The sequence below is a fragment of the Odontomachus brunneus genome, unplaced genomic scaffold (genome assembly GCF_010583005.1).
Source record: "Odontomachus brunneus isolate Ranch 3 - 2012 unplaced genomic scaffold, Obru_v1 Obru_scaffold_072, whole genome shotgun sequence".
Classification (NCBI taxonomy): Eukaryota; Metazoa; Arthropoda; class Insecta; order Hymenoptera; family Formicidae; genus Odontomachus; species Odontomachus brunneus.
The window spans coordinates 977,679-993,527 of NW_022639522.1; the positions used below are offsets into that span (position 1 = coordinate 977,679).

Below are 15,849 nucleotides of genomic sequence, written 5' to 3' on the forward strand. Positions count from 1 at the left end.
ATATATATATATATATATAATGATCAAATGTATATGATGCGTTATTAATATCAAACGCACGTTTGCGACTATAGGCGAGTCTTGGCAAGAAATTATGATGGATTGCTCGGCGGCGCCGACCAAAGTTAAGTGCGATCCAAACAGCGACGAATTCGACAATCCAAACGGCTGCGGATCGGACATTGCATTTCCCTACTTCATATCTTTCTACGTGCTCTGTTCATTTCTCGTAAGTGTCAAAGTGGTCGCCCTTGTTAACTACTTGTAGTCCTCTTTCTTATTTAAATCTCCGACTTTATGATCGTAATTTCAGTTTTAATTTTAAATCTCCTGTATATTTATCTCCGCATATTTGTACTGATCATTCTGAAAATAGATCATCAATCTCTTCGTCGCCGTTATCATGGACAACTTTGACTACTTAACGAGAGACTGGTCGATCCTCGGGCCGCACCATCTGGACGAATTTATTCGCCTATGGTCCGAGTACGATCCTGACGCGAAAGGACGTATTAAGCATCTCGACGTGGTAACGTTGCTGAGGAAGATATCACCGCCTTTAGGTTTCGGGAAGCTGTGTCCTCATAGAGTAGCTTGTAAGGTCGGTAGACGATCCTAATGAAGACTTTATAGTTGCGCGAATCAAGATTGACGCGAATCAATGATATATAGAGACTACTGAATAATTGCACTGATATTATGAAATAAAATCACTAAACTGCAAACATTACTCAACCCAGATAATACAAAATGTATCAGAATCATTCAGAATATGTTCGAGAGAGTGTCCTAGGTTATTATTCTACGCACATACAGGGTGATTTCAAGACATTTTGTGCTACTTGAGGAGTATCTTTATTTTATTTCGATTTTAATTAATTTTATAACATCGTATAAAAGGCTCTTCTGGCTTCTCGCCGCGAAATTCTTGATTGATGACATCAGAAGTAAGAAAATACACTTTAAAAATTTTTGCAAAATATATTGAAATAAAAAGATGAATTCATGAAATGACACTTCGATAATCGATCAAGCAGACTTATAAAATAGCCTGAACATTTTCTTTTTATTCGAACAATCAATAATCTCTCATGATTTTGTCACGTTCATTTTATGGCTACTTATTGATTGTTGGAGTCAAAGTGAGATATTTAGATTATTTTACGGATCTAGTCGACTGATTACAAATTATTTTTTTCAACGTGTTTTGAGGAAGTTTTTAACTTATATTTTCTCACTTTTGACGTTATAAATCAAGGTATGACACATCAAATTCTAAAGAGGGAATTTTGACCAAGTTTGAAAAATTGCTGTGCAATCGGGATGGATTAGTAATAGTAAGCTAATTTTGAAATTAATGAGTCTAATTTTTAAATTCAATTTTCAGAGACTCGTCTCGATGAACATGCCATTGAACAGCGACGGCACCGTTCTGTTCAACGCGACGTTGTTTGCCGTCGTGAGGACGTCATTGAAGATCAAGACAGAAGGCAACATCGACGACGCGAACGCCGAGCTCAGGGCGGTAATCAAGAAGATCTGGAAGAGGACTAGTCCGAAGCTCCTGGATCAGGTCGTTCCGCCGCCAGGAGGTGAGGAAACGTTTCCGACAGAGGAGCAAGTTCACTTTCACTCTCTCTCTCTCTCTCTCTCGTGTTAATTATTATATTAATCTTACGCCGAATCGATTCTTTCAGTGGAAGACGAGGTGACAGTCGGCAAGTTTTACGCAACCTTCCTCATCCAGGATTACTTCCGGCGATTCAAGAAACGCAAGGAACAGGAAATGAAAGACGGCGACAAGGATTGTCACAACACCGTGACTCTCCAGGTGAGTTCTTCGAGGATCGGTAAAGAATTTTGTGTGACCAAAGCTAGAAAATTGTACGACTGAATATTCTACGACGTTACCTAACGCGATTAAAATTTTCAAAGGCCGGGTTGAGAACATTACACGAAGCTGGTCCCGAGTTGAAACGCGCAATTTCCGGTAATTTAGAAGAACTCCTCGATGACAATCCGGAGCCTATGCATAGGGTGAGTTTCGTGTTTTCGGCATACTTTTATATGCAAGGAGCTATTCAATAATAATGAAATAATGATAATAATGATTAGAATGCGACAGAGAATCACAATTTCCAAACTTTCATTTCGATGGAAACGTCCTTTGCTATGTAATCCAACGGAAGGACATTCTTTCAGAGAAATCACTCGCTCTTTGGTAGCGTGTGGTCCAGCATGCGCAAAGGACATCACAGCTTTCACAGGGCAAGATCGTTGAAAGTGAACTCCACCACTGCGAAGGTGCGTAAGGTTCAAAATCGCATTCTCTACCAAGTCGTGAGCCTCACATTAATGGAAAGTATTTTTGCAGGCTTCCCCGACCAATTCCATAGACTTTTTACCGTATTCCTCGTTGCAACGGACTGGTGGCCCGGATGCTGCCAATCAAATCACTGCGAGATCTCATCAAGTTGTGCCAAATGTAGCGGGGTAAGTTCTCAACCACACAGATGCACACATATACATACTTCGCTAGTATAATTTCTGGTGAGATTAGACGCTGAAAAGGAGAAGAGATGAGAACTCATCAAGTAGTTATCGTGTCTCTTTCGTGTCTCTTAACAATCAGTTAATTTATATTAAAAAATGTTTGTTAGTGGTCTGAGCGACGGCGCGATGAATCAAATGGGAATGGATCCACGATTGACGAGCATGGAGGAGAACATACCCCTGAGACCGCTCGCTGTCTTCGGCAACCCTGCGCAACAGACGCCTTATCAGAGCACGTACAAAGTGGTCGAGTAAGTAAAAGAGCGCGCACACGAGCGACAAGCTGCAGCGAGTGTCCTATTTCTGTTAAGCGTTGTCTCGTCCGAGTGTAATCGGTGGTTACGCTCTCATCTACGACGAACTCTCTCATTCTCTCGTTATCACGCATCATAGCGCATGCACGATGTCCGTCCGTCCGATCAAATTTCTAAATCGGATCTCTGTCTCGAGGTGACGTGTATCTCGAGTATCACGATTCCTTAGATCCGGCCGCGTTTCATTTCGTCTCATTCGTTCCTTTTCTCGCATAATTTTTTTGTCAGGGACACGCGACGGCGTGTTTATCATCGATAACGATGTCGGATCACGGGTCTCGTCGACGTCACGACCTGGGGACCGTACTCTGGACGAATAGCGAACGCTATATACATCTTTCCGATTCTCACGCTGAAACGACGCTCTACGTATGTTGCTTATATACAAAAGACAGAACCTAGAATTGAGAAGGCATGTTTGGCGTTCCCTGTGTGCTCAGGATAAGGTCCCGGGGCGCGTTTTGACGCGATCGACAACCGAATCGTCCATTCGCGGGGGAGAGTACTCGCTTCGCGGACGATTTAGCGTCGCGACCGATTCGCATCGTTTCTCATCATCCTCTTCGCTTTTCTGTTTACTGTCGTACGTTTCAGTGGATCGGGTAGCGGTAACTATCTCCATCCCAATAGCGAATATGGTAAGACAAGTTAGGGCTCTGCGATCATAGTAGCTGGCTTCCGTTTCGTTGACCGTTTCGCATTTGCTTGTCTACGCGCCTGCATGTGTCTTTCATTAATCACGCTTTGATGATGATCCCCGTTCAACTGTGTGCTCCACGTGTTTCCTACATATGTGTGTGTGTGTGTGTGTGTGTGTGTGTGTGTTGTGCGTGCGTGCGTGCGAGCGTGTGTGTATGTGGGAAAGAGCGACCGGCTGTCGCTCGCGCGAGAAGAAACTGGTTAAACGGGAGTCGATCCGCAAGACCGCGAGGACAATTAGACGCGCGGGTCGTACACGCATCTCACGCGGATGCGTTTGGGTCCCGCGCGTGGTAGCGCTCGTGTCCAGCTGATCGCATGTTGTTCGTACTGATCGTAGATTAACGCAATATTTTGACGATATATAACGCTTGTCAAACCGCCCCCAAACGCCTCGACGAAAGCTCGCCTGGGACCGTTGCCCGATGAACAGGATATTAATTATCCTCGAAACAACTTTTTAGATTGTGCAATTAAAGCGCAGCTTTAATCTTTTTCAAAAACGGCTTGTTTGAACAGTTTGAAATTTTTCCTTCATTGTTTAGAATGCATAATAAATTAAAACAAAAAAAAAACATAAGGTGCATTGGACCTTGATGAGCAGAGATTAAAGGAGATAAGCAAACTCCCTTAGTAAGGGAAAGCAAGGGAAATTTGGTACTTCTTGAGTGCAAATCAACGCACTTTTCGAAGCTTTATTCTGGACACTTTGTGGAAATATTTTTTACTATTCAAGTAAGAAAATAAATAAAAACAGGTATTCCTCGTTCGAGGCGTTGAGGGGCGCGGAGACCTTGCCACGCGCACTAATGTACTAAGAGCGGCCGTTACGTTTTCTCTTTTTCTCTCTCTTTCTCTCTTTGCCCGCGCGCTGTGTGTGTGTGTGTGTGCGCTCGCTCTCGCGCGCGCGTGCACGCTCGTGCAGTCTTCAGGACGGAATCGAGCGGCAGTTGACGCCACCCACGCCTCCGCCGCGACGGAATCCACCCTCCTCGTCCACCGTTCCGAGCACCGGCACCGCGCACACCCCCGCTGCTGCGGCGGCAGCAGCAGCAGCAGCAGCAGCAGCAGCAACAGCAGCAGCAGCAGCGGCATCGGCAACCGCAGCAGCAGCAGCGGCAGCGACGGCAACGGCAACAGGCACGACGGGCGCGCCGGGCGTCGCGGCGACGATCGTCGCGTGCACCACGAGCACGAACACCTCGACCTCCGCGACGAGCCCGAGCCCTGCTTCCTCGTCCAACGGGACGAACTGTTACTATACCTACGCGACGCGGGGCTGCTGCGCCGATTGCGCAGCCTGGAGCAATCACGGTACGAGACCGCCCCGGTCGTCTGTTCACTCGCGCGAGCTCGCGCGGATGCCCCTCGACACGAGTCGACGAATTCGGTCCGGTGGTCAGTCGTTTCCTTGGCAGGCCTTGGGGAAATTGTCTGGCAGTTTGTCTGGTTTAACTCTCGGTGTATCAGCAGGCTCCGTTGGATTCACTTTTGATTGTTATTTTGCAGAGTTGGAAAGCCACGCGTTACTATAACATCGTGATCATTGCAAGTTACTTTTGTTCAATGACGATTTGGTAATGGAGTTATATTTATTTATCAGTTACCGTAACGCAATCGTATCTTTTGAATAAGTGTTTTCTTAACAGTTCTAACTGTTTGCCAAGATTGATATTTCATCAGTTTTCACTTTCTGAGAAACAAGGAGAAAATCTTATTTTTTTAAGGAAAAAAATGTTTGATCCTTGAATCCTTTAATTTGATTTTCATTATTTGCAACACCTCTTTTAGAAGAGAAATCTAATCGAGAGTCAAGTGAATATATTAATCTTAGAAGGAGGGAAATGAAATTTAGGTTAATCTTTTCGAGGGGGAGAGTTAACCTAATGTCGCGCTGAACTGTTCAATTATGCGAGGAAGCTTTTATGGAGGTCTTCTGGAGCCGGTTTGCGTCATCGTATAATTCTTTAAGGGTTCGACGATTGTGTCAAGCAGCGCGATTAGGTCGTGGGGTCAAATACGTGACGGTAATTCGAGAGCTTATGTACTGAATTTACAATTAAATATCGAGAATAGATGTAAAGACGCTTTGGACGCTTTCGCTCCTGGAAGTTTTAAGTAGCGGGAAGTTTAGCGTAGGTTTAGCGCAGGATTTATGTTACACGTCGTGGCTCGAAATATTTTAGAATTGACGTAACGCATGTCTAGTATCGGTGTGTTCAGCATCAGTATAATTTAGCTAGTTCGATATTCTCCAATGAATATAGACCCACCCGAATCGTGTGTTGTCAAATTTGTTTTCGTTGGAAAGAAAAAAAGAAAAGATAAAACTGAAGATGAACTAGAAGAGTTCAGGATCAACCCATGAGGAATTTTAGAAGACTCGGTGTACTCCTCGTATTTTTCTCATCCAGTTGTCATTTTTCATCTTTCTCTCTCTCTCTCTCTCTCTCTCTCTCTCTCTCTCTATATATATATATATATATATTTCGTGCATATTTATCTGTTCCAAATAATTTCTGGATGTGTTAGATCAGGCTCAGACTATGTTTCATCTCTGTGCTGGCGTCAAAGAGACTGGCGAAACAGTCGATCATTTCTCCCGATTGTCGCAGGGGGGACAAGATCGGTTTGTTTCGAGTGAGATTTCACTTCAAGAAATTTACAGATCGAGTTCTTGACTTTTTTCCATGTGTTCCAACTAAATCAGCAGAATCGACCCGTGTCGAATCGAAATTGTACCCTCATCGATTCTGATTTCCCATTATTATATGATATAGTTCAATCGGAATCTCTCGTTCGCCAGCACAGTGAAGCTTACGCAGAGATAGACTCTCGAGTCAGGCTTCTCTCACTGATAAAAGAACCCCGTGCCCGCTCGCACGCAGCCGTAGACGACTGTGACGACGAGGACACGACCACGGGAAGCGTGTCGAGCGATTCTGGCAGGTGGAACCATTCGGAGGGTGCCGTGGTGCGCGGCACGTCAGGGAGGCCCCACGTCACCGTGCTAGCCCGGCCGTCGAAGCGTCGGGGTCGCCGCGACGCCGCGACCGCCGGCGGCAAATCAGCCCCGGCGAGCTTCCGGTCGCGCGACGACACCGACGCCGCCACGTCGGGTGGTGGTGGTGGTGATGGTCAGTCGGGGTCAGCGGCCGCGACGAGCCCCGGCGCCCGCACCGTCGCCAACGGCCTGAAAATGGCGCAGACCCAGGCGATCGCCGTGGCCGGTTTCCTCGCCGACGTCGACTCGCGGCAATGGCGCGTCTACGCTTCCTGTTTCTCGCACCGAGCGTCCTACCACGGCAGAGGTGACTAAAGAACACGACTTAACCCTTCACGGTCGCATAATATTGGGGCGGAATCGCGTTTTGCGATACGTTATTTCTTTTAAGCGGGACTAATTGTTCTTCCGACTCGGTCTTGAGATAGAAAGTTCGGTGCTGTTTAAGGAGTTTATTCACCAGGTATACATTTTCAGAACCCCTAAGAGTCCTTATTTTTCAGTTGCGCGTCAAAGGGTGCTATTCACTATTTGTCGAGAAAAATTACGTTTTTACGCTTAATTTTCATATTTCGCTATCTAAATAATAAATGTTCATTTGCCACACACATTTCACTTACTACAATGCTACTCAAGGCATAAAACAACAGTTTTCTGATTTACAATGGATCATTATATAAAACGGTATAGCAAACACTATTTCTTCTTCTCGGATTTCCTAATATATAATATTTATAATGATATGTTTTATTTGGATGGTATCACTTTTTGCAAAGTTATACTGAAGTGATCATCTATGTTGCTTCCACTATGAGGTTGTTTATACAAAATTGCAATATTTGATATTAAGTTTCTCATAAAAGTGAACAAATTGTATGAAACTTTAACTACGAATGTGCTTTACTGCGAAATAAATGCTACGTTAAATTTTTAATGCTACGTTAATTTTAAACACTTTAACCGAAATGAATAAACTCCTTAATAGGGACGCTTTGGTACATTGAACAAAAATCGAGTAAAGAGAATTGAGTGTCAAGATTACACTTTTGTTCCATAAGTTGCGATTGAATCAAATTGAGTAAAAAGTTGAGTCAGATCGATAATATCTGACGTAGCAATGTGAACTACAAAATTTAATGAAAAAGTAAAAGATTGACGAAACTGAAACATAAATAGGATAGTTAGTTTACTGTATATTATACAACTCTCGAATTCCTTTAACTCGATTCGAGTTGTTTCTATCGATCTTTCTTTCAATAGTGGAAAAAATGATATCGGTGAATTATCGATCGCAAAGGGTTAACATCACCAGAGGATATCAGTATGCTTGGAAACGAGCAATAATTTTATCTTTCTGTTACATTTACGGTGGATTTCGTTCGATTCGTCCCTCCAAATGATATTCCTATTTCAGGCTTCCCTTCAGTTCTTCCTTAAAAATTCCTCGAGTTCCTAGAAATATGTTTGGAAAATAAATTCCACGATTAAAATTCCCTGAAATACAAAACAGCCTAAGAGGATTGTGCGAATGAAGCGTGAATATGCTTATAATACATGGCGCGAAATTGATTTATGAGATCAAATGTTTCGGACGCGCAAGGTGCCATCACTCTTCATTCGAGTAATCCGCACACACTTGGGAGGAGATCTTCCAAGTGAGAAATCGATAGAAGTACGAAGAGAGACGTGGACCTCAAGGTAGTCAACCGCTGCTCGAAGCACGCGCTCTGCCAGCTTTCAAACTATCATTTTAATACAGACTCGGCACTTCTCTATCTAACGCTTTTACTAACCGCAACTCGGCTCACCTAACACCAGTGAATTCGCGAAGCTTGAGAGACGCATTCGTATGCCATCCGTCAGTGTGTGAGTTTGTGCGCTGTACCCGTTGAAAAGCCAATCGAAATGATAGCCAGAGCTATCGAAAACGCATCGAGATGATAAGGAGGCAGGGCGTGACGATTCGAGCTAAACTCTGACGCCTCTCCTCGTTCGTCAGTTCCCTGGGCTGGAGAGAGTAACGGAACCATCGGCGCAGAGCGCCTGTCCCACAGCCTGCCCGGGAGTCCCGCGGACCGAAAGCCGAATTTCGAGGTCATCGGAAGTGCGGAGAGTCTCGTCGGTCGGGTGAGTTTTGAAATGAGCGATACAGTAAAATTCAGGGGCACTGAAAGTGTAGTTAATTACGATCATCTATATAATTAATTACGTGCGGTTATTTTTTCCATAACAAATCAGATATCGTCAAATATCTAATTAATTATAAATGCGTAATATAATTATATGAAACTGGGCATAATATATAATCAGGATAATTCTTGTGCGAAATGCACAATAATAAATTTAAAAAAATTCTTCTAAACGAAATTGTTGAATTTCGCAACTCGAAAGATACTTCTTCGACCTTGTAATAGTCCAGAATTGGGAAGTAACGCGTTACGAGTTATCATTTCAATGACTTGGTAAAGGTATCATATTTTTCATCAAAAGTGATAATCAGTATTAAATCAGTATTAATTATCACTTTCACTGTTACTTTGTACGTGTAGAATACATGCATAAAGAAGAACAACAACAGGTTGTAAAGTTTTTGAAACCTGGTTAAACCTAGAGAAGGTTCAACACTTGATTTCTTGAGAAACAGCGAGTCACTTCTCAAAATAAATAACGGTAGCGCGAATGTGACTTTTTTAAGAAGCAATTTTCCCAAGCCTGTTCATATCTGACGTCTCGCACGTGCGGTCGTGCTACAGGTTCTGGCGGAGCAAGGCCTCGGCAAGTACTGCGACCCGGACTTCGTGCGGTATACGTCGCGCGAGATGCAGGAGGCGCTGGACATGACGCGGGAGGAGATGGATCGGGCGGCGCATCAGCTGTTGCTGCAGGAGCGACGCGGTCAGCCGCTGTCCTACCAACTTCAACAGGGTGTGGAGCAGCCGTGGAGCCAGCACACGACCGGCATCAACTACCAGCCGTTGCAGGAACAGTCGTCGGCGGGCGGCGGCCAGCTGTCCGTCTACCCTCCGCAGGGAGGTTACCATCAGCTTCGCAGCAGCAGCAGCAGCAGCAATCGGCAGCAGCAGCAGCGACAGCTGCCGTCCTAGCAGGACGAGAAGTCGCAGTCGAGGCGAAAATCATCCACGTAACCCGAAAGCACTCCTCCTCCCCCTCCTCTTCCTCCACCGTTTCCGTAAACGCATCCACGGATTAATCGCCGAAGGATCAAGATCGTCGTCGCGAAGATCGGCGAACCGCGATGAGCGGTCACAGGAAATAACGCGATGTCACCACCAGGACTCCAGCGGACCCGAGCCGGTCGCGCGAATTCGACGGAACCAGATCGCGAGCCTCGACCGTCGCAGTTGCTCGGAAAGTTCGAGGACACTTTGAATCGTTTTGAACTGCTGTCAGGCTGCGGATGAAGCACAGATGCTACCGAAGAAGAGAACATCGGCTCGCTGGGCTTGGGCGAACGGAAAAGCGCGGGAAACTCGCGATGACGAGCTCGGGGACGGCGTCGTCCTCGTTTTGCGACACGATCTGGCTTGCGCACGTCCGGATGTCGCTCAACGAGTATTTTCTAATCGATTTTGCGCGCGTCTCATGAGCGTTCGTCTCGACACTTCGGGCCGCGTCTGATGATACCGAGTCTGAGGTCGACTTGATGTTGAAATCAGCGTAGGTGTGAGTCTCCAACCGGACGGAGTTCCGAAGAAATTCTGCTCGTTCGGCTACGAGGACATACACTTTGTAAGATGTATTTTCACCGCGACGAGAGAGGAGATCGTCGTCGTCGTCGTCGTTGTTGTCATCGTCGTCGTCGTCATCACTGTCTTTCGACGTCGGGCTATCGCGAGAACGAAAAACAATTTGACGGAGCACCCCAGGCTCTCGAAATGGAATTGAGTTTATTTCTTTGAGAACACTTTAGAGATACCATTGTCTTCGTTTAATATCGATCTCCGTTTTCAGATCGGCTCGTCTTGGCAGGGACGATACGACAGACGCCGCGTGTATTCTCCGGAAACGAACGAATCGAAATGAGAGATTAGGATTCGCCCTGTTAAACTGTAAAAGGTCGTTTAAGTCTTGCGATCGTAGCACTGCTCCGTGAATTGATCATGTACCTATTTCCTTTGCGTGAAACTTGTGAAAAATGAAAAGTTTCATTGACAAGTTCAATAAAACTCTTCATTTTCCATGAGGTTACGCGAAGAAGAAAGAGAGAGAGAGAGAAGTAGGTACATACGATTGATTTAGACGAGTGTTATGACCTTAATAAATATAACTGCGACATTGTAATCGACCCGTAAAGTCTGCATCCTTATCTCGACTATTGGCTTTTACATGCTTAAGGTCTGCTACATATTACTTATTTATTCGTATCCAATTCAATTTTAATGAAGAAGAGGGTAATGAAGAAAACATTAAGCCCTTTTCAAAGTTAACACGTTAACTGCCATGGAGGTTACCGGTGACCGGCGCTGTTCTATAACTGCGTCTAAAATTTGCATATAAGACGTAATAAAAGAAAGTTCTGTACAATTTAATAAGAACAGAGATATAGCCAAATGAAACGACTTAATGCCTTAAAGACAGGGTTGGATAGTAACTAGTTAAAAAGTTAAAAGTTAAGTTAAAAAGTTAAATAGCTTTAACTTAACTTAGTTACATTTTTATACTCTTAACTTTTAACTTAACTTAGTTACATTTTATCGGTAACTATTAACTTTTAATTCGATTATCTTGAAGTTCACCATGCCATAAAAGTGTCGCGAGACATCGAAAGACTGTTCAGTATAGGAGAACTCATTCTCAATCTTCCAGGAAAAATGTCCGATAAAAATTTCGAAAAAAATTTATTACTTAAATTTAATAAGTATCTGTAAATGAAACATGTTTCCAAATAAGGTCTATATTTGTTTTTTCCGTTATTTGTAAAACTGAAACCCTGAAGTCATGAAATGAAACAAATTTAACTTTTAACTTTTTAATTACTTTTTTTTATTAACTTAACTTTTAATTCAATTAATTTCATTATGAGTTAATTTTATCTTAACTAAGTTAAATTTTCAAAGCCATTAACTTTGGCTTAACTTAATTAAAAAAACAAGTTAACTTATCCAATCTTGCTTAAAGACATATATCTAACAGAGATCTGTCCGGAAAGTATTCAGCCTACGTTAATATCTCTGTTTGTCAATATATCTAGGTTTTTAGAAAACTATTCTAGTATTCTTCATCTAGGGAGAACCTTTGTGAGTGTCTCTGTCACACAGCACGGCCCTACAGCTTTTCGGTCGATAACGGTTGTGTAAATATCCAAGAGCATCGTATTTTTACAATGGCCGAGCGCGTCAAACAACGAATTTGTATAAGATTTTGCCAAAAACTTGACCATTTGTGTTCGGAAATGATCAGTATAATTCGTAAGGCTTAAGGGGATGAATCTATGAGTTAAACACAAATCAAGGAATGGTTATACTATTTAAAGATGGCCGCACTTCAGTGGAATGTGACCCTCGTTCTGGCAGGACTGTAATGGTCAGAACACCCAAAAATATAGAATGCGCGAATTGCAATCAATGAAAATCGTCATTTGACTATGCGAAAGTTAGAACGAAACCTTGAAATTCCAAAAACCATTGTTTCTGAAATTTTAACCCAAGATCTGGGAATGAGTCGTGTGACTACAGAATTCGTTCCGCGAAAATTCAAAACACGGCATATCCCAAATCCGTCAGTCTCCGTACAATCCTGATAAGTCAGCTTCGTCTGACTTCTGTCTGTTTTCGAAATTAAAAAATCATTTTAAGCTCATTTTCTTCTGTATAGTATAAGGTCGGGCACGTTCCGGACAGACCTCATAGATCATAAATTGCAGATCTATTGATAATTGGCTGGTGGATGTATGCATCACAATTTACAACGTATCTCTCGGATTCTTCAAACTTTAATTAAGCTTTGAAACGATCAGCGTGGCAGTCAACGTATTAAGATATATTCGAGTGACTAATGTGTTTCTTCTCATCTCAAACTAGATACTTGATTACATCGCTAAACGATGCGTCAAAGACGACGGGGAAATTGAGGAATTAGGAAAACTATAAAACCGATCTACGCCGTACGGAGGAGACTAGATTGACAATTGTTCCAGAGGCGAATCTCTCTCGATCATTTCGATCAGTCTGCTTCCCCACCAGCGATCCAATACCCTCTTTTATAAGGCTTGTCGTCCGTTAAACCTCTTTACGGCACAATTTACATAGAATACCTATTATTATCCTGTAAGTAAACACCTTATACTTGACGCGATAACTTCCTATCAACTCACTATAATAGCGTCCATTGGACGCTAAACTTCTTCTTTCTAATAAGCGTGTATCATACGAGCGAGCTGTGCGTCCACGAGGATGCACACGCGCTTAAAAAATTCGGGCCACAAAGTGTTAAAGGAGGGTAAAAAGTATGAACGACGCCGCACACACGCAACACACATAAACCACGCGCGCACAAACCGCGTGCGCGCGTGACACACGTTGGCGGATACGATCGCTCCTCTTATTGCTCTCATTATTAATTACTACTATCGTTGCCCCTTGTTCTGATGAATTACGGTTTACTAGTCACGATTACGATTCGTACGATGGATTCTAGATGAGATAACAAGTGCCTAAGTATCTATAACTTCTTTCGGACCAGAGAAGACTTTTATCAACTTAGACAAAGTACGACTATTATTGCGAATTATTGCGAGGGAGAGCTGCGAGTCGAGTGTGTACACTACTGATGTTGTGACGATATAGATATTATTATTCGTATGTAATTGTGTACATAACACGTTGCGCGTATATTTCCGCTGATGTGCGTGAGGATGAATGGCCGATAAATAGCGCTGCGCGAGATATATATATATTCGAGATTATATATATATATATATATATATAAATATTATATTATATATTGTATCTATATATAGATGGCAATCTATACAAACTGGGTAGGGGCAGGGACACAGAGGGGGCGGGAGGAGAGGATTAAGTACCCAGATAGCACAAGTGTCAGGAGATTATCCTAGGCGCACATGGGACGTCCCCGGGGCACTCCCCAGGATACCTTGGACATGTCTAGGATGACTCTAAGGCATCCTGTATTATCTGGATAAGTAAGGCGCGCGCGTGCGACTGTTCTCCGCGTGGAGATCTCGCGGCGCGTTGGTTTTTATTGTGTAAAATACTCAGACGTGACGGTCGGACACACAAATCTAGATCGCGAATCACGGATCGTCGAATCTCTTTTAACCCGATTACACCCACTCGTGCATGCTCAACGGTACGGAGAGCCTTACGAAAGCTACTTTATGGATTCCCGCTAGTCTGATCTCCGGGCGGGGAGCGCGTGGTTTGCGAGAGATTTATCAGCGATTCGACCTACGATTGGCGATCAAGCGAAAAGTTACTCCACTCAGTCCAGACGTTTACGTTACATCGGTAATGTCGCGAAAGGAAACAAAAAAAAATTAGAAAATAACTGCAACAACGAGATGAAGATTCATGAATTTTTGCGAAGAGCCGTTTCAGCGCGAAAAAGACGCGATCAGAAATCGCGAAACAACTGCACGGGATGCAGAGAAAAATGGTTGGATCAACCAAATAATTAATGAAATATGAACGAAACAGAAATTCCGGTTGAAGTTACCAGAATTCTGTTCAAGTTAACAAAAATCTAACTAACTAAATAAGATTTTTCTAGCTAACCAGAACTTACAACAACTCAATTTGAAGAAATTGAAGGTTGGTTAACCAAAAATTTTATTTGTTAACCAGAATCTTATTAACTTGAACAGAATTCTGATAATTTAATCTATATTATATGTATCTCTGAAATTTCAAAACAGAGTTCTGATAATTTCAGAGATACATATAATATAGATACATTTACATACATATATATATGCATACATTACATACACGCATATGTTAAATTAGAAGAGTTGGAGACGATAAGCGAGCAAACAAGTGTAAATCAGAGACTACGGGTCCGAACATGACCAAGTAGTGATAGAAGAATTTTTTACGCTCTATAAAGTACATAGAGTTCGCAGTCTGTTCTTCTCACGACAAAGACAAATATAGAGGAGACAAAAAATGATTAAATAAATAAACAAACAAAGCGCCAGAACTATTAATGTATGTGTGTGTGTGTGTTTAAAATTGAAATTCTGGTTCGTTCATATTTCACTAGATATTTGGTCAATTCAAGCAAATTTCTTTGTTCTATGTGCAGATTGCACGCTTTATCGATTTGCAGACGATCGGGTGTGTTCCCGCGAAGAGACAAAATATTTGAGTGCAAATGAAAATTCGCTCAAGATATTATTTTCACACGACGGTCATCGGGATAAATCTCTCGGAAATAACGCGCGTCCCTATTCACGCACAAAGTTCACTCGCTAACAGGCGCCGCAGTCGTGTGCCGCGGTGCACAGCCTCCAATTTTTCCAAGCGATCGGAAATTATCGGTGTGCGTTGCGCTACGAGTGACTTTGGGGGCACGCAGAAACGTGAGGTCAGGAGCACCGGAGGCATAGACATTGAAAACTACGTAAATGTTACTTATAGTCGTTGACAAATTTTTAAGCTCTCGTAAATTTTATAAGTACTCAGTCGTGCGTGGTTCTGGAGATTTGTCGCGAGCTCTTCGATCTTTTCCCCGATTTATATACAATCCCGAGCCGCCCTGAGGCGAGGTTCGGCCGCGCTGAACGTTTTATTAGCGAACTATTAATTATAGGATCTGGACGGTCAATTACGGAGGGGGAGACCGCGGCTCTCGCGAGTTCCGATCGAGCGAGACGCGAAGCGGCCGATTAACAAATCCGTTCACTCGGACTACTACGGACTAGTTTGGGATACTTTCAGAACCACGTTCCTTGAAAGCCTCTTGGCGTCTCTACGACCAAAACACGAACTCCACTTCGTCTCTCTTTCTCTCTTTCGCACACCTTCTCTCCGTGAATTTTCCCTACACCACGTAGTGAGCAAGACCGTCTGTCTATTTTCTCGCCTTAAGTTTCTCCCGTTTTTTGATTTTTCTATCTTCTTTCTTCTCTTTTCACGGTGCGTTGTTCAAACACCATAAACAAAAAAAAAAAAAACCGTTGCTTGCACTGGCGAACGTCGTAGGGATCGAGGTCGCTACGAACGATCGCGGTGGTGGTTTCAACGATTTCTCCTCGTCCTCACTTTTGCTTTACCCCGAATCGTCGTCGATTGCGTT

At 43.3% G+C, this 15,849-nt stretch overlaps 1 protein-coding gene across 11 annotated transcripts in view; it reads left to right on the plus strand.

Annotated features, from left to right (window-relative positions):
- The window catches only part of LOC116847012 (muscle calcium channel subunit alpha-1), a 120,108-nt gene extending 108,566 nt beyond the window's left edge, over positions 1-11,542 (plus strand). For 3 of the 11 annotated variants that reach the window (XM_032821548.1, XM_032821549.1, XM_032821550.1), the window contains 12 exons: positions 75-229; positions 377-601; positions 1,388-1,592; positions 1,698-1,831; positions 1,936-2,037; positions 2,203-2,304; positions 2,375-2,493; positions 2,661-2,804; positions 4,492-4,880; positions 6,455-6,877; positions 8,609-8,697; positions 9,324-11,542. In XM_032821548.1, coding sequence (XP_032677439.1) covers positions 75-229; positions 377-601; positions 1,388-1,592; positions 1,698-1,831; positions 1,936-2,037; positions 2,203-2,304; positions 2,375-2,493; positions 2,661-2,804; positions 4,492-4,880; positions 6,455-6,877; positions 8,609-8,697; positions 9,324-9,674 — 2,438 coding nt within the window. In that variant the 3' untranslated portion in view covers positions 9,675-11,542. Of the gene's footprint in view, positions 1-74; positions 230-376; positions 602-1,387; positions 1,593-1,697; positions 1,832-1,935; positions 2,038-2,202; positions 2,305-2,374; positions 2,494-2,660; positions 2,805-3,461; positions 3,506-4,491; positions 4,881-6,454; positions 6,878-8,569; positions 8,698-9,323 lie in introns of those variants that run through there. The other 8 variants (XM_032821552.1, XM_032821553.1, XM_032821557.1 and 5 more) reach the window with 7 other exon arrangements.
- The last annotated feature ends 4,307 nt before the right edge of the window (positions 11,543-15,849 follow it).